Here is a 23,799-nt window from a genome sequence, read left to right as displayed (position 1 = left end):
TTTAGCTTCAGCCAGCTGGAATGGCTGCTAAAAGCTAAGGAAAAGCAATTATCCCACATCTGCATAATTTCTTTTACGTATTGCTGCATTTTGTTCACTGTTTTGTGCAACACTGGCCTTGTTGGAGCTAGAGAACAATGGATTCTGTTGGCCACTGAACTCTTCTCCCAATCTTATTTGGCCCCTCATTTGAGATTTCAGCACAAACTCTCACCAAGCATCAAACATTTTCCCAGTCATAAGCAAATTTAAGAAGCAAAGGAATACGTCAAGTAAACGAACACACAAAATTAGTGCACTGTGTAGAGGCTTACAAGCCTAAGTAATTTAACAGGTTGACAAAAGTCTTACTGTTCACCTGGAAAACGTTAGAGGTGATTATGGGAGTGCATGATTAATGATCTGGCAAGATAGGAAAAAGGGATTGCTGCAGGGTAAAGGGTTTTCCAAAGGCTGCACAGCTTTGAGGCTGAACAAGTATTCTCAGAAGTTACTAGTTTTCCATCTAGTCCTCTTTCCTATCAAAGCTGATGATTGCGCGAACAACATATTTGTATCTTCTTGTTGCCGAGCGTCGTGAGCTGAACAAAATTGCGACGGTAGAAATGCAAAAGAACTAGGAGCAAAGTTAGTTATGCCTTGGTGGCTTATTATTTCATTGGCTGTTTGAGGGGAAAGAACTCTGCACGTGCCCAAAGGCTCCCAGACTGAGGCAGCAGAAATTTAATAAAAGTGGCAGTTCTATATTGGAAGATGCCCACCAGAGAGCAACGAGACTTATCCGCGTAACCCAACAGCAGCCCCCCAACTGACTGACACACCCCCTAACCGCCCTCCTTCGCGCAGGCGCTATTGCTACGTGTGAGCTCACCTCGTCACTCCTGTAAGTGCGCATGTGCATGCGCAGGGACTACCAGCGTGAACCATAGAGCCAGGGATTAGCGCACGACCGCGCACGGTGGGGTCAATGGTCACGTAGATCTACATCCGGGTCGAACGGTTCTCGTCGGACCTTGGTGTCTCGGCTTTCTTCCTAACCCGCTGCAGTTACTTCTCTACCTCTGGCAAGATGGCGGCAGGCGCGGGCAGCGGAGGCGGCGGCGGCGGCGCGGCAGGGAGCGCCTCGGTCGCCTCGCTCTGGAGCGAAGTGAATCGCTGCGGCCAGAACGGCGACTTCGGGCGTGCGCTGAAGTCGGTCAATAAGAGTGAGTGAACGAGGAGGGTCTTGCCTTCCCTGTCACCCGGCTTCCTATGCCTGCTTCGGGCTGGTCTGCCTGCGCTTCCTTTCCCAGAGAGGGGGGCTAACCTGGAGCTTGCAGCCTTCCCACATTTCCTTTTTCTCTCGTTAGCATAGCGAACTGAAATCGTACTAATTACTGCACAATCCAGTGCTGCATTTATAATACTTTAAAGGAAGTCCTCACGGCAAGCCTGTACTTTCATAGCCATATTGCTGGTAAGTTAGGACTGAGCCAATATTGATTTGAGTTCACGGCTGAGGTGAAATTTCACTTGGAACGGTTAGATTTGCCCTTTCTTTTGGCAGCTCCGTGTCAGTAGCTCTCAGATGTGACCTGGCAGCAGGCACTGCCTTTAATGTCCTTGTATTAAGAGTTTCTGTTCTTGTTGGGAGTTTCAGTAATGGCAAGAGTTGCTCGCTTCTTTTGAGTGGCTTTAGGCAACACATTTCCAGCTTTAGCTGCAATATGGGGCTGATAATAATACTTTACTTTGCAAGCTCATTGTAATTACCACAATGAGGTAGTAAGCACTTTGAAATTTTCTAGATACATTTGTTCTATCTCCTCTCCTGATAGAGATTAGTCATCATCATTATTATATGATTTAATGGATAATATGTTCTAAAATAAATAAATCATATTTAAACAGGCCTTAGCTATGGCCTATCTGCTGATTTTATCGCATTGCTCCTGATCTATTCTTTAAGGTTTTTTCAGCCAAAATGTTCTTCTCCTTATACAGTGGTACCTCAGCTCATGAATGCCTCAGTTCATGACCAGATCAGGTCGCGAACAGAAATTTCTGAAAAATTTTGCCTCGGGTTGCGAACTCTGCATCGGGTGATGATCGCGATCACGCCCCTCTCCCCTCCCAGTGCGCCCGTGATTGCACCTGTCTGCCGCCCCCCAGCACACCTGCAATCACCCGTCTGTGCCTGCGGTTGTGCTGGGGGGTGGAGATGGCTGTGATCTTTGTTGTTCTTTGTCACTTTGCGTCAAATTTTTGTGATTAAAAAAATAGTTACATAATGAATTAACCTTATTTACATTGAACCAAATTTGACTTGGCTCACAACCAATTTGAGTCACAACCAGAGTCCTGGAACGAATTAAGTTCATGAGCCAAGGTACCACTGTACTTCTTTTCCCATTTATTTTACTTTGTATAATCAGCTGTAGCAGGCTGCTGCTGCTGCTGTTGTTAATTTCATTTCTATACTACCCCACAGCCAAAACTCTCTGCGTGATTTCCAACAGTGCAGAAAAACAATACAATAAAATACGATTAAATCTTATTGAAAGAAGCATTAAAACAGATTAAAAACAGCTGAAAGCATGCATTGAAGAATGACCATGTAAAAGAAAAATCCCTGGGATGGGTAATTCCCTTAAACCCTAGGATAGCAAAGTATATCCTAAAAAGCCTCAGTATAAAGCGCTGTCTTAACATGACAGCAAAACAATGTCATGGTTGGTGCCAGGTGGACCACAGTGGGGAGACCATTTAATAGATGGGGGCCATCTCAAAGAAAGCCTTTCTCCTTGTTGCCACAATCTGAGCCTCCCTTGGAATTGGCACTCAGAGGAAGGCCCCAGATGTTCAGCATAATATCTAGGTAGCTTTCTTTTCTCATTATATGACCAAATTACTCATTTTTTCTTCATTATATGTATTTTATAATTTCTTGATTGTTGCACATTATTATCATCGCATTCCATTAATATCCATCCTTTTTTCCTATTGTGGGGAACCCAAGACCACTTACATAGCTCTGTTTCATCCTCACAGGAACAACCCTGTGAAGTTGCTTAGGCTGAGAGAGTAAATGGCCCAAAGGCATTGCCAAGTGGGGATTAGAATCCAGATTCCCAGACTTACACTCTAGCACTTTCTTTAATACTTCTGTATTGGTTATCCTCTCAGGCCATGAAATTCATACCATCCAGTGATAAATCCACATTTCAAATGTTTCTCTCTTTTCTGGCTGTCAGTGCTAAAAGTCCATGATTCCATGCCATACAGCGGAACTGAAAATACCTAACACTGTAATATACCAATCCTCAGTGCTATTTTTTGGTGACACATTACATTTTTATTTTAAAAGTCCTACTCCAAGCCATTTCTATTTTAACTCAATTTCTATTATCCCACTGTAGATTCAGCCAAATTCTAAGATAATTTATCAACCTGCTCCACATTTTCATTTTTTTAATTGTGTTTCTTTGGTACTTGTTTTTTACTAATTACTCTGCACTTGGTTTTCTGAACATTTAATTTTAGAATGTATCCATACTTCTTTCTCTGATTTTATCTAGTAATAATGTCCATTAGTATATGATTGAAAATCTTTTCATTACCAATGATATTATTTAAATCAGCAAATTGCTCTTTAAAGAAGTTCTTGGAATACAAATTAAAAAGCAGTGGTGTGAGTATACATTCTTGTTGTACTCCTTTTTGAATTTCTATACCCTCTGTTATCTGATCTTCAGCTTCCATGCTAGCTTTCTTTTGCCAGGAGAAGTGGCACTTGTATATGTGGGAAGCTTTGCTGAATTGCATATTCATGGGGGCAGCTGTGTCAAATTGCTGTTTGCTATCATATGTCTTATTGAAAAACTTATGGCATGGTGATTACCTGCTTTCTTCCATGCAGAGGTTTTGCAAGTTCTCATGCAGTTCCCTACTGCTTATCCTGGTGACCAGCTGGATTATTTATTCATGTTCACTTGTAACTGCTGCCATAATACCACTGGTGGCCTGCCAGTTTCCTGTATAGGTGCATGGAAAAATTATGGAGCAATCAAAAATATCTTTTCTTAGCCTTATACATTATCTTTTTTGAGGAAGATTGACTTTTTGGATCAGGCTAACAAGGCCCTGGTGTAGAGTCAATAATTACCAGCACATTATTAAATTTTCTCTAAAAATTATCAGTTAATGGTAAACTAGGCCTTATGGTGTTTACAGCATACCCCTGTCTTTGAAGCAGCAACTGGATAAAATATTATGAGTTACAAGCCTTAATTTGTATAACAAATGGCTTACCAAGTCCCACCAAAACTTTCAAGTACTCTTAAAAATAAGCCTGAAAACTGCTGCTGTTGAACATGCCTCCATGTTGGAGTAATATAAACCTGTGCATATTACTTAGAAGTGAGTACCATTCTTTAGTGGAATTTGCTGCTTGTACAAATATAGGACCAAGTAATAATATTCTGAATTGCTTCACAACCTTTTCATACACCAGTTGAATGAAGCTTGCAGGCCACCAGTGATCTACAGGACAGAGTTTGAAAATCTTTGTTTTAGATTTCCCATTTAATTAACACAGGAGACTGGCCCAGCTTTTTGGGCCTGATCATTGTATTGTATGAACCAAAAATGTGCCCTAGTATTAATTCAACGTTTTGCTGCTGCACCTTGCAGGGGAAGATCAATAGCAGTGGACAATCTGAGTTGCCAGCATGATGCAACAGTAGATCCTTCTACATTGTTCCTGATCATCTCAGTAAGGGAGCCCTCATAAACTTCCCTGGACTACAGTTTGAAAAGTATTGTGCTGTAGCCTCCCCAACCTGGTAGTCTCCAGATATCTTAGATTATAACTGCCAGTATGACTAAGGGTCAAGGGTGATGAGAATTATAATTCATAAACTCTGAAAGGAGGCAGGTACAGGAAGGCTGCAAGACATAAATAGCAGTGACTGGGCACCCACAGGAGTTTAATGTGTATATTTGCTTCTTTTAGTATTGCAGATCAACAAGGATGATGTGAGCGCTCTGCACTGCAAAGTGGTATGTCTTATCCAAAATGGAAGTTTTAAAGAAGCCCTCAGTGTGATTCATACCCACACCAAAGTATTAACTAGGTAAATATTCAATACTGATGCTTATCAGACAATATGCCTCTAAGAAGCTGTGAGGCTTTTTAAAATCAGTTTTTCAAAATATGCAAAACAAAAATGAGTTGAAAAATAAAGTTAATAGCTTTCAGACATGTGTGCGCACACGGAGAGAGAGTGGGGGGGAAGCATGAAGAAAGCAATATTATTCTGTACCACTGTTCTCATATCCTTATTTGCAAGTTTTGCCACTCAGTAGAGGGGTATAAAATGTATGAATTTAGGATGTAATTGCAAGCACTTTAATAGGGTATAATCCCCAGTGAATATGTAGGGCTTACTTCTTTACTTCTGATAAAGACAGGGTTGCTATTAAACCATCCCGGCCTATAGTCCAGAGTATGTAATTCATGATGTAGTATCAGACCCTTAAAGGTCTACTAAGAATGCCATACATTCTTTGAAAGGTGGGAGTTTGAAACATCTTTCAGCATATCCCATCTGCCCACCCATAGGATCTTCTGAACTTTCTACAGGGTGTTTTGCTGCTGCATTATAATTTTATAATATCTTTTAGTTATATTGATACATTTCACATGAATAATCTGAATATTCCTTTGCCCTCCTAAATATTTTCCCACTCAATTATGTAGTTCATTTCTTGCTGGCTGATTGAACCCTTGAATATGTTATATATCTTCTAGATAGCATACCTGCAAGGTATTTCAATAATTTTAAACTTTGATTTCCCACAGAAGTAATTTAAGCAGTCACTCTGCAAAGAATGCTGGAATCATTCTGTTAGACCTTCCTTTCATCATGAAAGTCAGTTGCTGAGCTGTAGAGACATGGAGGCAACCCCTAAGTCCTCCATGGAAATGCATGTTTCACTTTATATCATTTAACCCTCCTTTTGAAGCATTCTTTACACAGTGTTGAATATGTATATTTGATTAATGTTCAAGAAAAAAGCATAGGTGCCTTTTATTTGTTAACTTGAGTATGCCTTGGTTTCCTCAATTTCTTATTCTGTGATAATTTCAGTATCTTATGATAATATTCAATTGAAACTTAATATAGATATAATAAAATCTAAGTTTTTTTCCAACCTAGATTGAGATAATAAATTTCACCCGTTTATTTGATGTGCTTCTTCGTATAGTTTGTTCAGTGTACTAGTGTTCCAACAAGACAAGCAGATCTTAAATGAAAATGCACTTTTTGCAAAATAGATTCTGAGAAGTAACAGCCCACCTCTGGCTTATGTGTTGCAGTGATCTGATAGCCTTTGAGAAGGCTTACTGTGAGTACAGGTTGAACAGGATTGAAAATGCTCTGAAGACCATTGAAGGAGCAAGTCAACAGACAGACAAGCTAAAGGAACTTTATGGACAAGTGGTAATTATAATTTTGAAAACTCTTCCTTGTGTAATTAATCACGCCTTTATCATCAAGGTGTAATCTAAAAAGACATGGGGCACCAGCAGTTCAAAAACTGGAAGAAATAGGTGTCTGTATGCCAGGGACAGACAATATGTGGTCCGTCAAAAGATTTGGCCTGCAGTTCTCATGATTTCTCAGCATTGGCTCTGAGAAGTTGTAAGGCTTTTTTTTTTTTTTTTTTTTTTTTTTTTTTTTTTTTGGTGAGGGCACACATTGCCTACCCTTGTTCATGGCTAAGGATCTTTCATATCATCCAAAATAAACTAATAGCAGAAATCTAGCTGAAAAGCAGGTTGTAAGATACTCGGTTCAGTTGGATGCAGCTCCATCAGATTTTACATTGTATTACCAGAAACCTGTTTGACTCAAATTAATTATGGAATAATAGAGCAAAGAATACAACTTCAGTCTCTTTTAAATACAAGTTGAGGATCAAGGTGTATTTAAAATTTAGTAGAGAAGTTTCTGCTAGCAGCTAGACTTGTCTGGGCTTGGCATTGGAAGCTCACTGTGTGGTAACAACAATAGAGTTAATGCTCTGCTTTAATTATGGAACACCTTCTGAATGTTTTGAAGATAAAATTATGCCTGAAGTGTTTTGGAGGAAAAGTCTCATGAATTAATCATATGTATGCTTTATTTACATGTCAGGTTTATTGAACTACATAGTTTTTCCCTTTCAGTTGTACAGATTAGAGCGTTATGATGACTGCCAAGCTGTATATAGGGACCTTATCCGCAACTCACAGGATGATTATGAGGAGGAACGAAAAACAAACCTTTCTGCAGTTATTGCTGCACAAAGCACATGGGAAAAAGTAGTGCCAGTAAGTAAGTTTGTGGTGGTGGTATTACTGTCTGTGTGTGTGTGTGTGAGAGAGAGAGAGAGAGAGAGAGAGATCTTTTACTCCTTACTTTGAATCTGGAATAGATGGACAGCATAAATGCTAAAAGTACAGGCATACATCATATTGTGGTGTTGAATAGAGGCTGGGAAGGTACTTCATGAAGAATGGTTCTTCTCCTCATTTTGGGCAGTTGATTGATGCTCTGTAGTGGAATTTTGTTAATATTTCTCAAATTTACCAAGATTCCAACCTTCTATCTCTTTATATTACCTAGGTCTCAAAAAGATGCGTTTTGCATCTGTCTATATTTTGTATTAGGTCACATGTAAACAGCCTGTGTTTTATAATACTGCTAAGGTGCTCTGTTCTACATAAATGTCCACCCCTGAAGGTAGCTTTGAAGATTCACCTAATGCCATTACAAGACCTTAAATGCAGCAGTCAAAACTTTAATATTATACCATCAGCACTAGTTACTTTTCTGTTTCTGGGCTAAGTTCAAAGTGCTATCTGGATTTTTTTCCACTTATGTGAAATTATCTGATAAGACAGTGGACTATCCTACCTTAGGAACATGTGAGATTCTATCACACCTCATTGATGCTTATCTTTTGGCAGGCAGATAAAACTTATTCCTGTCAACAGGCTTTTCTAGTCAGTTTCTTATATTCTGATTATTGCTTTTTTATGTTCATATACTAACTGTGAACTTTAATATTCGATTTGGATATTTGTAATTGTTTGTAATTGTTCTTTCTTGAGTATATTTCAAAGAAAGGTGGGAAGAAATGCTGAAAGTAAATAGTACACTTAAATGTTTTAGTCAGAATGTGTGCACCAATCTGTTCACTGCGTGACATTTTTTTTGCTGCTGATGTGCTAAGGTCTTATTGGCACGTCACTGCAAATATTAAGAAAGGAATTTAACTTTTAGAAAAAATTGATTTGCTTGGATATTGTTCTTTTTGATCAGTATAAATTAGAAGGGTGAGAGTTCAGTGTTTACAATGGCATGGGCCATACTTGTAGATTATGAGTATTTAAAAATGTATTTATTGTATATTCATGTAAGGACTTGTAAATTGGAAGAGTTGTTTGTGTCTCTTTCCATCTTCCTTAAATTTTCATGCAAATTGTTTTTCATTCTAATTCAATATTAGGTTTCTTATCATTCATTTCATTATTTTTGCTTGCTCCAGGAAGATTTGGGCCTTCAAGAAGCCACCTATGAGCTGTGTTACAATGCTGCTTGTGCTTTGATTGGACAAGGCAGGCTGAATGAAGCCATGAAAAGCTTGCAGAAAGCAGAAGGTAATCACTGGTAAATGTGAATTTGCTTTTTTCCCTCTGCTTTGTAGAAGGAAGTAGTGAGGTCTGATGTTTCTAGAAAAATGAAGTGGAGAAAATACAGGAAGAAGAGAGGTTTTGTTGTCTCCTGAAATTCTAGACCTCTGTTGATGTAAGAATACTTTTACAGTATTGGACAAAATGCATTAAGGGTAAATTACATATTAGTTATGGAAAACAACATGTTAAAGGATGCTAGGTTAATATAGAAACATTATCTGCAGTTTGAATACAGGCTAGAATTCTGGGGAACCTCAGTGCAGTGCGAACATGGCCTGGGCTTGTTCCTGCAGGCCATTCATTCCTGCTTTGCTTCTCCCCATTAGAGGACTTGCCAGAATAACATAGAATGATCCCTTAAAGACCAGAATTGCAAGTCAGAGTTTGTTCTTGGCGTATGGTTTCTGTTTTCAGCAACATGCTAAAGAAAGCTTTCTTGGAGTGTTCAGTGGTTTACAAGTAAGGAGGAGCAGGAGCAAAGAAGCTTTTCTCTCTCACATGTTGCTGATTTTCTGGAGTTCAGGCTTACTACTGCATGTGAATATAGTCATGGTCTTAAAAGTTGTGCATTGTTATTCCATGCATATTTTGCACTTGGACTTTTTGGAAAACCATTTAAAGTGTTTTGAAGTTCCAGTATCCTTGCACTTGTGTGCTACAAGTAAGGCTTTTATAGGCATCTGTTAATCACTGGTCAAACCTCATGACTGGTGGCTCTTGTCTTATGCCAGCATTCGTTTGTTGTGTTTTATCTGTAGATTTGTGTCGTCAGTCTCTCTCAGAAGATTCGGTAAGTTGCTCTTCATGCACTGGGAAATGTACTATGTGTGCAAAACAAATGTGAATATTTTAAGTATTCTTGTATGATAACAGTAGAAACCTATTCAGATTGCATCATGTTTGCTTGCTTTTCCTTCAAAATGTCCAAAGTTTATGTACTCAAAATCAGCATTTTTTCATGTGAATACCTTCACAAAAGTGTGACAATGGACTGTCAAGCTAGACAGACCGGTAGCAAGAGCCATTGCTGCTACTAATGATTAAAAAATTGAGTACATTGATCTTCTGCTTAAGGCAAGACAAATACCTGTAGTGAGCATAATAAAGCTAACAAGAAGCACATTGAAGTCTGATTAATATCAGTGTGGAAGATACAAGTGCATGTGTTACTCTTTCATTGAGATAGATGTGTTCATCAGTGTAATCACAGACATTTTTATTCAGAAGTAAAAATTACTTCAGATTACTCAGAAATAAAAATTACTCAGCTATGTTGAATGGGACTTCCTACTAAGTGTTAGTTACCAACCAATATCATTACAAGTATTGATTTGTAGTTAAAATATATTGAGTGTTTTAAAGTGCAAGTTAAAACCATTCAAATATCACAGAAGGGTGTGAACTCAGATCATGTGTTAAGATTTTTTTTAAAAAAATGTTTTCATTTAGGATGTGACTGAAGAAGATATTGAAGCTGAACTCGCCATTATTCATGGTCAGATGGCTTACATTTTGCAGCTTCAGGGTCACACAGAGGAAGCTTTGCAACTTTACAATCAGATAATCAAACTGAAGTAAGTGTTTCTCTAAACTGTGGTGGTGGTTTTAGCCCCATTTAAAAACTCCATAAACTTACAAAAGTACATATGTCCTGTTTTCTGCAGGCCAACAGATGTGGGATTGCTTGCTGTCATTGCTAATAACATCATTACTATTAACAAGGTAAAGAATTCTAGTAATTATTTATGTTTATAAACCTATATCACTTGAAATATCTACCCCATGCAGTGCATTGGTATACATTTGCTCCGCACTTATAAAGGAGTGTGGTATGTATAGATTGTTGCAGAGAGCTTGAGAAATGTCACATTCATATTGCTGAAACAATCTGTGTTGTTGTCTTACTCAGGACCAAAATGTGTTTGATTCAAAGAAAAAGGTGAAGCTAACCAATGCAGAAGGTGTTGAGCATAAACTCTCCAAGAAACAGCTTCAGGCAATAGAGTTTAATAAAGCACTGCTGGCTATGTACACCAACCAGGTAATGTTATCCTGCTTTCACACAGTCCGCTGAACTCTAGAACTGAGCTACTCATTTCACAATGTACAGTCCTAAATGTCAAGCACATAGAAAGTCACACATGAAGAGAAGGATGAACTGGACCGCTCATCCCTAATGAGCAAGCATTTTGCAGCAGAGGGAGTTCATGATACAAGCAAGTATTCCCTCATGGGGTCCACCCTCCACCGCATGCCCTAGGAGGACTGTAGCATATCAATGTCCACCCCATGCCGAAGGAGGACTGTAGCATATCAGTCTCCGAGAGCACTGTCCAGCATGGCTGCTTGTAACCCTTTGAACTGGGAGGATTATAAGCACCCAGTGAAATGTGGGAGAAGCATGGGAGCAAGGATTGCTCTTCAATTCCCCTCACTCTTCAAACCATCAAGTTTCTTGATTTCAGCCATCTAAATCTGTTTTGCCTCCTTTCAAAGAGGCACAGCCAGGATTCTTCAGAGGATCCTTTCCTGCCACCTGGAAGGCCCTCTCCTGACATGCTCACTCCAAAGATAAAAGACTAGCCCAGGCAGCATGGAAAGAACCATAATAGTGGGCAGAAGGCCCTTGAGTGTTTTTCCAGGGTTGGAACTTGGATAGCCTCCGGGCAATACTGGGAGGCCATAAGATTGTACTGTTAAAACATGTAGTTCAATCCTTGCTTAAGCATTGTACATCTAGATGATCATGCAGGGCCTTTGTCTTAAATATTTGTCAGTATTTAGCAAGTTTCTTGAATTCTTGTGTATTGTAAAATGTTCTGGGGCATGTTGTAGAGCATGGAGTTCAGTAACCCTGTCAGTCCTCACTGTTGACCACTGTGAACTTTGTGTGTTCCACAAAAGCTGCCCAATACTTCCCTGCAGCTGTACAGTGTATGGCAGATATTGAACCTCTTTCAGCCCGGGAATCAAATTGCATTTTGGTGATGCTCTTGGGGCTTTCAGTGGTGGGTCGGGCCAAAGGCAAAAGGGGAAAGACAAAAATAGCAACATACTATAGTTTAATTCTCTGCCAGAACATTGTCCTTAGGAGAGGCATTTCAACCTCTTAAAATGGAAAAACAACACAACAGATGTGAGTCAACCACACGCTTGATGACCAGGATAATGTAGTGTGGCTGTCTGGGAACTCCAGAGGCCAAATTGGGAACCCTGGAAAGGATGGGTTTGGCCCCTAGCCTAAGATTCAAGATAGGGGAAGGCCAGTCATACCAAGAAAATTTTCAGCGGTTTGTTTGCTGCAGTCAGCCTTCTCACTGAGGAATTTTTGTAAGCTTCCAAGGAACCCTGGGGTTCTCCGGAACACTGCTTGAAAGGCATTGTTGTAAGATAGCTGAATACAAAGGGGTGATATGAGGGCTGATAATATTTGAAATTAAAATGAAAAGTACCCTTAGAATTCATCAAATCTTTGGTGCAATATCTGTGTATGTACGATACCTGTGGGCTGTTCCTGAGCAAGGCAGGGAAGAGCTGCCACAAGCTGGAAATGCTTTTCCTCTTATACTCCAGTTGATTATTTGTTGGCTGACATGTCCAAATGCTGCTTTCTTCCTATAGAGTCTGTTTCTAACCGAGTTTTTCCCTTTTGTTCCTTAGGCTGATCAATGCCGCAGACTCTCAGCAAGTTTACAGTCCCAGAGTCCGGAGCACCTCCTCCCTGTGTTAATCCAGGCAGCTCAGCTGTGTCGAGAAAAGCAGCATACCAAGGCAATAGAGCTCCTACAGGTGAGTTGCATTTAGCGGCTGGAAAAAATAAGCAGCCTGTTTCCTAAGAAGATGGCCGAGCTCTTAAGCATCAGTGTGTATCAGAATACCATTCCTCGCAATACTGACTGTAACGTGATCTCATTTTTTTTCGTTGTACACCATTGCAGTGTGAATGTACATAGTTCTCCGTTCTGTTACCCACTGGCCTTGTGTGGACTGAATTCTTAATCAGGATTAACACTAACCATGGGTTGTTGCCTTAATCCAAAAGGTCCAGTGCAGACATCATAGTGTGGATCTTTCCTTATTCCTCTTACTGCTCTCATGGCTGAATTATTTTTTTGCCTGTCATCACAAAGCTAAACTATGGTACAGTGATGACTTTTAAAACCATGGCTAATGTTATTGTTAACATTCAAAACATGGTGAGTGATATACTATGGTATTTAATTATAAGTAGATTTCAGTTTGTGAACTGGACCAACCAATCCAGTGTAGATGTTGTGCTTTGGTTATTAAAAAAGGGAGGGGGTAGAGTGGAGGCAAAGGAATGCATGAATCTGCAGAGCACTCAAAATAATACTTGGGAGGCTGGGCAGTTTACATTTGCTTTGGGCCAAATACATGGGGAGAGTGTGGTTGAGCTTCTTGAATCAGGCTTACCCCAGAGGCTACGTATGTGGTATGCATCAATAACATGCATCTTCTGTGGGAAGGAATTGCAGTACCTAACAGAATTCCTCTTCCAGTTGGAATCTGCCTGCACACTACTGTCAAGATCTGGGGTCTGCCTCAGTTGCCACTTTCCAAGGAGGCTTGGTTGGTGGCAATAAGAAGAAGGGCCTTTTCAGTGGTACCCCCCCAGTTTTGGAACAAACTCCTAACTGAGGTCCACCTGGCACCAGTTTTAATATCTTTTCAGCATCAGGTTAAGACTGGCATATAATTGGTTTACTGTTACACTGGGGCTTCTGTTAGCAGTTTAAATAGATCTTAAGAATTAATTTGTATATGCTATTTTAGCTTTTTACATTTTTGATTTAATTTTTAAATTTTGTATGGTAATGTGGGCTTTTTTTGTTTTGTTTCCTGTATTTTATATTGTATATACACCTGCCTGCCCCCTAAGATCTGGGTTGGAGGTCCTTCTTCAGGAGCCTTCTTTATGATCAGAAGGAGATCAGAAGAGTGGCTACCCAGAGAAGGGCCTTCTCTGCAGTGGTGCCCTGACTTTGGAATATGCTCCCCAGAGATGTGCCTGGCCCATAAGAGTTTTATTATGGGTTTTGTTATTTTATTGTTACAAGTTGTTATCTTATACTGCTTTTTATTGTATCAATGTCCTGAAACCTCAGTAAAGAATGGGGTAGAAATGCTTTGAATGAATGAATGAATATTATGTATTGTTGTAAACCATCCAGGGAGTTTCAAGTATTGGACAGTATAGAAATGCTATTGTTGTTATTACTAATAGCAACAACTACAACAACAGAGCCTGCTTGCAATATTGCAAACAGTGAGCACTTCAGAAGGCCAAAAGTGGGATCATGCACCAAAATACCCTAATATTATATCCTAAGACAGCCTGGAACACTGTGTAACTCAGATCCCTTTTTCCTTTCTCACACTTTCCCCATTGTGCACCCCTTTTTTTGAGAATGAGTTTGTGTTTTATTTGAATTTCAGACTAGTTCTCTCCCCTTATTGTCTTTAAAAATAACAGTAACAAACTCGATACCTTCAGTAGTCCCCAGATATAGATTTAACTACTAGACTCTCAGGATTGACCTAACATCTAGTTCCTCTATGCTTACCCCACTCTCAGGGAGCTGAAGTGAGAGCTGCCCAGAGGAAACAGTGGAAAAATCCGTTTTTTTCTCAATGTTTGTGAGAAAGCAGTAGTGACTCTCTCTTCTCTTCCTTCTCCATCGTATCCCAAACAAAAAGAAGGAGCAAAGTCAGGAATTGCTGTTCTTTGCATTTTCCCCCCCTCTGGACAGTGAGTAGGGTTGTGCAACACAACAAGCCACAGTGGTTTTTTTTTTTTTTTTTTTTTTTACAACTGTTGGTCTCTCAGGACATCCAGAGCCCATCATAGTATATTTGGCTGGTAGAAACCACAAACAGAACTAATGGGCTCTTCTGTGCTTTCACAATACCACAATGACTTGTTGTACCATCTGAACCCAGAAACTGCAACTGATTGTGATACTAAGGCCAGAACCAGAGAACTGCTTGGCAAGAGCAGCCCATTGTCACTCTTGCCAAGTGGCTGGCCAAATTGTGCCTTTGAGAGCTACCTTTTTGCACAGCTGCCAGAGGTGTCCCCACTCTGCCTGCCTGCTGCCCTAAATATCTTTGGGGCAGGAGCAGGCAGTTGACAAGTAGTTGGCCGATTTAGGTTACTTTTTTTTAAAGTCCTTCTTAAATTACATAATTGTACTATTGCCTACCTAGGAAGTCCCCCGATTATGTCAAAATGTCTGCCTTGTTTTGAGTGTCCTCAGTTTCGCTGTTCAGCTTTGCCAACAGTACTTCGGGTCTTTAATTGCTTAGTAAAACTGTCTCCACTTGAATAGACAAATCCTTTCAGTGAGTCCTTCAGTGTAATACATGCCTCAGTTAGTTACAGGGAAGTCAGGTGATATGAGATTCCTCAAGGCACCGGCCATTCATTGCAAGGTTCCTGCTTTATAAAGCTGATCCTGACCGAAAGTCTCCCAACTTTTGTGCTATTCTAGGAGTTTGCTGAACAGCATCCTGAGAAAGCAGTGGAAATTAAGCTGACCATGGCACAGCTGAAAGTTGCTCAAGGTACTGCAGGTTATGTGATTTTGGAAGGGAACTTTTATGTACACTCAGCAGCTGGTTTAGACTATTTTCATATAAACACTGTTTCTACTGCACACATTCTTAAATCATTTTTTCTCATAGAGAGACAGCCTTTCGAGAGCTGCTTAGCTTAAAGACAGAAAGTTGCCTGAAGACATTAAAAGTCCACCTCAAGAAAAGCTGAATTCCTTATCCTACATATTGTATATTTATTGTTCTGCAAAAATTTTAATAATTTGCACAACTCTGGCTTTCCTAATCATGAGAAAGGATAAAACATTGTACCAGACAGTCCTGTTTGACTAGTGGAATTCTTTTTTAAAGCATCCCTTGGACTCCTGAGACTTGAGTGGGTATTGCCTGCATGCTCTCAAGCATATTTTTGTAATCATGAGGGGCTAGGGGCTCTTTTGTTTTAAGTGAAGGCTGAGATCTCATGATGCTGGCTCCTAGAGAATTGTAGCGTACATAAACCCTACCCCTGTCCCTTCCTCTCTGTCCAACAGAAAAGAGGTTTTACTAGATGGGTTAACTGCTGCCCTAGCAGAGGGCTGGAGAAAATTACTGATGACTTTGCTTCTTCTTCTCTCAAAGGCAGTGTCACCAAAGCATGCATCATTCTTAGGTCGATAGAAGAGCTAAGGCACAAACCTGGCATGGTGAGTTGCAGCTCAGTCTAAATACGTGCAGAACTTTGTGCCTCCTTTTGAGTCACCACCCACCTTGGCATATTATGCTTCTCCTGTGCCGTTCTGACCTTGATTCGGTCTCATGGTTGGATACAAATGGCTGAGTTAGGGTCATATTTGACTATGTGCCTTGTACTCAGGTTCAGTTAGGCTCCAGCTATGTATTTGGCCTACAGATTCCTCGGGCTCATCAGTCTGCACTACCGCGCGTCAGGTATAAACTCTGAGCAAGCCCCAAGTCAAGTGTTGGCATGATGGGGCAGCTGCCAAGGGCTCACAGGCTCAAATTGGCCCGAGCCTGACCATGCCAGCCTCTGAGATGGCTGGCACAAAGGAACAGGCACACACGGCAACGAAACGTTTTCCTGCGGATGGGCGGATGGGGGCAGGAAGCGGCCATCTTGAATGGGAGCCAGGATGGCACTTGGCTGTGCTTAATGCCTGCATCTTGCCCACCTGCTCACCACCTCCTCCACTGCCATTTCACCCACAGGTCTCGGCATTAGTGACAATGTACAGCCATGAAGAAGATATTGATAGTGCCATAGAGGTCTTGGCACAAGCTATTGAATGGTATCAGAAATACCAGGCAAGTATTAGAGCGTTGGTGTGTTGGAAGAAGACAAACTATCTGGTGTGTGAGCATGACAGACTTGCTTTCAGCTTTCATTATTCTCCCAACCCTCCAAAAACCAGAATAGTAGTAGTAAACCCTTAAAATGCACAGCTGGGATTTTTTTGTTTGCATGTTTTATTTGTGCCTAAAAATTGTGGAAATGTGGATTATTTCATGTAAAATAACATGAAAATTGACAACTGACAAAATGGGACTGCACATAGTGTAATTTGCCTGTAGTTGCCAGGGTCTCATTCCTGAGCTGTTTCATTGAAGAACATCCAAAAGGGAGGAATTGTGTCAAAAGGAGTCACACCAAAAATGTGTCTGGCATTTCCCTCTTGGCAATGTGGTCCTCTCAGTTTTCGTTGTTGACCTGACAGTTCTTGGTATCCTTCATTTTCCTGACTCCAGTGACTCCAGAAAAGGAAGACATTATCTTGCCCTTATTTTTGAGTCTCCTTTCCCAGAGCACTTGCAAAAATGAGGAAATATATGCAATTAATGGAGGGGAAGTAGATAAATGGAGGGGAAATTTGCACACTTAAGTAGTGGTGCAATTAACGTAGGTGCCCAAATTTCCCCTGCATTTACTTCCCACTCCTACTTATGCAAGGCGCCACTCTGCTTGCTTCTCCAACATTAAATTGAGAATATTTCCCAGTCTCCAAAATTTCACAGATATTCCTGAAAGTTTTTTAAAAAAACCTTTATATAGGTGGCAGGCAGGGACAAAGCAAATGCGATTCTGGCACCAGTGGTACTTAAACCCACTGTCTGTGGGCCTCCATTCACTCTGTTCTCTTCAACCACCTTCTCATGGGGGTTGTTGTTTTCAAACTGACAGGAACCTGAAGTAACTGCTACACTAAATGCTCCAGAAAAGAAACCTTACAAGGTGGGGGAGCCAGGATCTGAGCTCTGACATGCAGTTGTAGAGATTCTTGAACTCCGAATCCGTCTCTCCAGCCATGTAAAATGATGGCCACTTGTGTCAACCTGTTGCTTCCTTTCAAACTTAACATCAAGTGAACATCATTTGCTTTTCAGCCAAAGTCTCCAGTTCATTTGTCTCTCATCCGGGAAGCTGCGAACTTCAAGCTAAAGCATGGCCGGAAAAAGGAAGCCATCAGCGACTTAGAGGAATTGTGGAAGTAAGTCCTTTGCTGTGAGCCTTGTGTGAAGAGAATTAAGTGGGCTCCCTCCCTTCTGAAAAAGTTTGCTGACACTTAACTTCAATAGTATACAGAAATACCTTCATAGAATAAATATGCTGAATAAAAGGTAAAGTGTATTAAAAGCAAAGAAAATAATCTGTAAGCTCCAGTTTTAGTCTAAATGTGGGGTAGCATTCTCCTAGTACTTCAGCCTGGCTAGAAAACTTCTGAAAGATAGGTCAAGCATGAGAATGCAAGAGCCCATTTCTGATGGGCATTGAAAAAGCTCTTAGGTTATGTGAGTTTGAACCTTTTGGCTGTTGATACTTTGAGGCAGCTTTAAGTAGGTTCCTCTAGCCTGCATTCAGATACCCCAGACTATCCTTCCTATCCAATGCTAGGTGATATTCATCCTTCCACTTCCCAGAACAGAAGGGTGGGGCCTCTTGGTCCCAGCCCCTTCGGCTCCTCCCAGGAAAGTCATTCCTTGTCCCCACCTGGGACAGACAGAGCTTGTTCTAATTCCTCTTATTTATTCCCTTTTCCTGTGGTTTTATCTCTACAAACCTTGGAGTTTGTCTTCTTTTCCAGTTGCCTGTTCTCCACTTTAAAAAAGGAGAGAACTTTTGTTTTTTCCCTTCTGCTTTTTCTTTTTTTGCTGCATTATGGCTCCAGCGAACAAGAAAAACTCCAAAAGATAAAGAAAAGCCAGTAATTCATATAGAGGCGTGTAGACCCAAACTGCTGCTCATAAAGCACCTTTCACACTTGCATCAGCACAGTTGTAGGTTGCTGCTGCTTTTATTTATTCATTCATTCATTCATTCGATTTATATCCTGCCTTTTTCCTCAAAGGGCTCAAGGCAGCTTACATCATTCTCCTCCATCTTATTCCCACAACAACAACCCTGTGAGGTAGGTTGGGCTGAGAGTCTTTGACTGGCCCAAAGTCACCCAGTTGGCTCCATGGCTGAGCGGGGACTAGAACCCAGATCGCCTGAGTCCCAGGCCCATGCTCTTCACCACTACACCACTTTCTATCTAGCTTTCTATCTAGGAAGCCTTGTGGTGTCCAGACCAAGTGGATGTCCATGCCATTACAGCAACCAACTCTCTTGCACTGCAGAAAATGGAGACCAGTCATTGCAGGTCCCACGCCAACCCACCCGAGAACAAGATGCAGAAATGCTTGCCCATGTCTCAGTTCCTACACGCATTTTGAAATTTTGCTTGTGGTTCCTACATGATCTTATTTATAATTATTTATTTCATTTCTGCACCACCCAGTTGCAAACTCTCTGTGAGTAGTTTTCAGCAATGGGAGATTGAGGCAGGATGCTTCACTTGGTTGCTAACAGGCAGTAGGTCTTCCTCTGGTGTACAGCACTAGGCTCTCTCTAGGTGTGGCTAAATGACTATTGCATGGCTTTTGTTTTGCAGGCAAAATCCAGATGATGTCCATACCTTGGCCCAGCTCATCTCTGCATACTCTCTGGTTGATGGTGAGAAGGCAAAAGTGTATCCTTCATCATGTGGCTGAGGGGATGGGACTAGAAGGTATTCTTACAAAGTGCAGCATTGTAAGAATACAGTGTGTAGTGTTGCTTTTCAAAGTTTCCACCCTCTTGGAGTGCAGTGCTTGACAGCTGAAGGAGGCCTAAGTGCCCATCAGAAAATTATTGTGTATTGCAAAGGATTCTAGGGCATGCTCTAGGACTAACCCTTCACATTGGATAGTGGCCACACCATTCAAGGCTTGTGCTCAGTTTGTACAACACACATCTCCAGCCATATATTGCAGAGTAGCACCCACAGAGGTGGGTAAGTGGACTTGTCTTTCAACCTTGGGTTTCTGCCTCATGTAGATACATACTGCTGTTCTACAGTTTGGTCTCTAAATGTCTTCACCAACTATCTCCTTTCCTTTTTTAGAAGCTCAGGCATTCATGGTCACTCTGTCCTTCCACCCCAGAAGAGAGAGGGAAACTTGTCACCTCATCCTATAATACTCCCTTCTTACACATCAAGTAATTCTTCAGGTTTCCTGTTTTCAAGCACCTTGTTTTTGTCTGCCAATAATGTATCCTTGAAAAGAATCATCCTTTTGCTCTTACTTAATGCATGCATATTGTTCCTAAACTCCTCTCCTGCAATAGTCTTAGCAAACACTTGCCTTCTTCAGACACAATGTCTTTGAAGGTAGATGTGGATGCACTTGAAAACTCACATGGGGCTACATATATTCGAAAGAAAGGAGGAAAACCTGCAACAGAGAACCAGGAAAAAGAGCAAGGGTAAAAAAGCTTTTTTAAAATACATAATCATCTCAAGCATTTAATCCTAAGTAGTAAACAAAATCTATATGTTCCAGTTATAAATGCCACCTCATTTTCTCAGTAACGTTGAAACAGAACCCTTTAAAAAATTCTTTCCTTGCAATGCATTAGCTATGTTTTTTCTGTTGTTTCTTTAATCAAGGAGGTTCATGTGTGTTCATTGTGTTTGTGTGTGTGTGTGTTTTTTTTTAGCCAAGGAGATATCAAGAAGAAAAAGAAGAAGAAAAAGGGTGAGTGCTATGTTGTCCATGTTTGCCAACAGTCTGGCATAAAAAAAGTGCTCCAGCAGTTGTTGGCTAAAAGGATTTAAACCAGGGATAGGAAACTACCGTAAAGTGGAAAGCCAGATCACTCCCTCACTGGGTCTTCTGTGGGCCAGATAAAGTCAGTGAGTGTGGTTACAGCTGTTGATATCACGGCCCACCAATTTGCCTTTCTGGGTTGGGAGCACAGCAAAGGAGACTCCTTTGGCTTTGGAGACACAGCTCCTCTGCAAGTCAATATTTAATCCTAGGCATAGTATGTTTGAAGGCAGAAGGAGAAGGGAACGGCAGAGGTGTTAGCTCTCATTCCGTTAGGGAACAGTTGGATGGGGTGGTGGGTGTTAGCTTGGGTGTACTCTGGGGGAAGGTGGACAGGAAAACCTGGAGGAATGTTGTCCATGGGGTTGCGAATGTTGTCCATGGGCATGACTTTGTGACTGAACAACAACATAGTATGTTATTGCTGAAAGGAAATTAATTTTGATGTAGCTTGCCCACAGTGGAAGAATTGTCTGTCATGGGGATGATATATACAGCTTTGGACTAGGCATTTACATGCAGTGGAGCTGTTCTTAAATCATTGCATGCACATTACTGTCTTGTGCTGAATACCACTTAGGCAAACTGCCAAAGAACTATGATCCGAAAATGACTCCTGATCCCGAACGCTGGCTTCCAATGCGGGAACGCTCCTACTACCGTGGGAGGAAGAAAGGCAAAAAGAAGGACCAGATTGGGAAAGGAACCCAGGGGGCAGTGACTACAGCTTCCTCTGAACTGTAAGTAACTGGATCCAGCCTTGCGGGGTTTGATTCTAGTCCTAGTCATGTTTCACAGCAAGTAGTAGTAGATCAAAAGGAAGTATCTTTCTTTTATGAGCCAGATGATTGTCATACATAATTTTGGGGTACAGACATGAGTGACTGGCAGACTGGATGTGGGTTCCAGTGAAGCAGAGAAGAAGGACCCCTCTGTAACTATCCATACACAATGGAGTCAGAAGAGGCGGCAAGTCCAGCAAAGTTTTCAGCAGTCAAGAGGAGATGAGAAGCCAGCTACTTCAGCTCATGATTACAGCAGTGGCTTTAGGCTCTGGATTCTTAAAAGTGGGAGGCATGGCTTCTTTTCTACATCTGAAAGCCCATTAAAAGAAAGTGATTGACCTCCTATACCATGATTTGGCTGGGGTAGGGTGGGAGTGTGTTGCTGCTGAGGACTAGAAGTCATTCAGGTATGGTTTATCCATGGACTATTTTATCTTCACATGCAAATACCTAGGGAAGTAAATCATGTGGCTTCACTCATCTTTTTTGCAAGTTCAGAACTTCCTTGAGGACAGGTTCTTCTAGAGCATGGGACTGGGACTCAGACGATCTGGGTTCGAGTCCCCACTCAGCCATGGAGCCAACTGGGTGACTTTGGGCCAGTCACAGACTCTCAGCCCAACCTACCTCACAGGGTTGTTGTTGTGGGGATAAGATGGAGGAGGAGAATGATGTAAGCTGCCTTGAGTCCTTTGAGGAAAAAGGCAGGATATAAATCGAAAAATAAATAAATAAATAAATAAATAAATAAATAGAACACCTCCAAAGCAAGAGCCTGAGAAACAATGCAAAAAACCAAATTTTGGGGACATTTTCAACATGTGGATAGAAATGTTTTTAGGTATAAATGTTTTGTCCAAAGGTCGCGTATGTCCCCACTTCTGTCCATGTCTCTGTTTGCCTTCAATTTTGAACCTCTTTGCTTGCGCTGAGACAGAGGTAAGTAAATAGCCTGTATTTGGTGTATCTGCAGTTGCCTCTTCACCCTAGGAGAATATAACTTTTCCCTGTTTTAGAGAAACAGTAGCACTTTTGAAGACTTTGACGTGGATTGAATTGATCATTCTACACTGGAAAATGGGGCAAATATTGCTACATTTAATTGACCTGAAAACAAGGGGTCAATAACAAACCTGACAGGAAAGTGAGAAGCAAACATTAACATCTACTCTACATGCTTTCCCACAGGTTGATGGGTATTTAATTTAATCATGATATTGGTCAGTGTTTATGTCAGGTGTAAATAGTCTACACCTCTAAAGCCAAATTCATTTGGAAGGACTGGATAATATTCTCAAAGACAAAGCTTACCAAACTGTTTCATTCGTGGATGGCATGAAAGTGGTATGCATTTTAGTGTTTGCAGAATAGTAGTTGGCTCTGGCTCAGTCCTTAGCGTGAGTCTGTTTATGTATATTTTTCCAGTAAAAACTAGAATCTATAAATGAATTTAGTATCATCTATAGAAGGTTCTTCAGCACAGGCAGTAAAGCATGTGGTTCATATGTATGTTTGTTGGCCAGAGAACCTAAAGCTTCCCATGCGTCTGAACTCTATTACATAATCCCACTTGTGTCATTCTGCTTTCAGGGATGCGAGCAAGACTGCAAGCAGCCCACCTACATCCCCAAGACCTGGCACCATCACAGCAGTTCCCTCTGCATCAACAAGCAATATGATACCCCCAAGGCACCAGAAGCCTGTTGGTGCAGCAGCGACAAAGAAGAAGCAGCAGCAGAAGAAAAAGAAAGGTGGGAAAGGAGGCTGGTGATCATGGCAAGCAGACTGCTGAAGTGCAAATAGTCTAGCTTTCCTTTTTTCCAACTGCAGATCCTAAGAATGTAATAAAGGTCAAACAGAAACCAGGGTGAAGGTGACTTTAAACATGGTTTGTTCTCTATAGTGATTAGGGGGATCTTCCTTCTTTGAAATAGTTCCCATGGCTGGTGACATTATCATCTCCTATAAAATCCAGGCCATGGTTTGGTAAATCTTTTCTTACACTGCACTGGTAAATATTGGCAAATTGGTTGACTGGCATACTTTCAATAATTTACATTTTACCAATTGGAGATATCAAAGTATAAAAGTTACAATTAAACATGCACGCACCAAAGCTGTTGCATACTGTTAGAAGGAAAGGCAATTTTTATATTTTCTTTTCCTATTCTTTTCTACAGTGACACACAAAACAGAGGGAATGTAGGTTCTTAACTCTCAGCCTACTAACTAGGCTGGTTTTGTACATCCTTATCAGGAACAAGTTCTGTTGAGTTCAGTGGGACTTATTTCAGAGTAGACAATTCTAAGATTGCACTGCTAACCAGCCGAGGGGGCAGTTCTGTGCATGCTTCAACAGAAGTAGTCCTGTAGCTGCCATCATGCACCAGCCACCACAGCATAGTGTAGCTGGCTGGGGCATGCTGGGAGCCATATTTGTCTGTCTAAAGGTGCACAGAATTGTGCCCTTGTATTTTGTTTGATTTACCCATTAAAGTGTGCAAGCTTTGGGGAAACTCAACGTAAGTTCTGCTTAAACCCATTGAAATAAGCCTCATTAATTTCAGTGGCTCTGTTCTAAGTATC

At 41.0% G+C, this 23,799-nt stretch overlaps 1 protein-coding gene across 1 annotated transcript; it reads left to right on the top strand.

Moving 5' to 3' along the window:
* The first annotated feature begins 988 nt into the window (after positions 1 to 988).
* On the top strand, positions 989 to 23,097 carry SRP72 (signal recognition particle 72). The gene is made up of 19 exons (XM_044418916.1): positions 989 to 1,205; positions 4,994 to 5,114; positions 6,362 to 6,485; positions 7,214 to 7,357; positions 8,578 to 8,689; positions 9,484 to 9,515; positions 10,175 to 10,299; positions 10,390 to 10,447; positions 10,635 to 10,766; positions 12,386 to 12,514; positions 15,238 to 15,310; positions 15,923 to 15,987; positions 16,511 to 16,606; positions 17,684 to 17,787; positions 19,231 to 19,308; positions 19,947 to 20,084; positions 20,319 to 20,356; positions 21,009 to 21,168; positions 22,804 to 23,097. Exons 1-19 carry the CDS (start codon positions 1,070 to 1,072, stop codon positions 22,982 to 22,984), a joined length of 2,046 nt encoding a protein of 681 aa, XP_044274851.1. The 5' UTR covers positions 989 to 1,069; the 3' UTR covers positions 22,985 to 23,097.
* The last annotated feature ends 702 nt before the right edge of the window (positions 23,098 to 23,799 follow it).

This window comes from Varanus komodoensis, unplaced genomic scaffold (genome assembly GCF_004798865.1).
Source record: "Varanus komodoensis strain SLA01 unplaced genomic scaffold, ASM479886v1 scaffold94, whole genome shotgun sequence".
In the NCBI taxonomy this organism is placed as follows: Eukaryota; Metazoa; Chordata; class Lepidosauria; order Squamata; family Varanidae; genus Varanus; species Varanus komodoensis.
The sequence above is the reverse complement of the archived record's forward strand: the minus strand, read 5'-3'. Positions and strand labels throughout refer to the sequence as shown.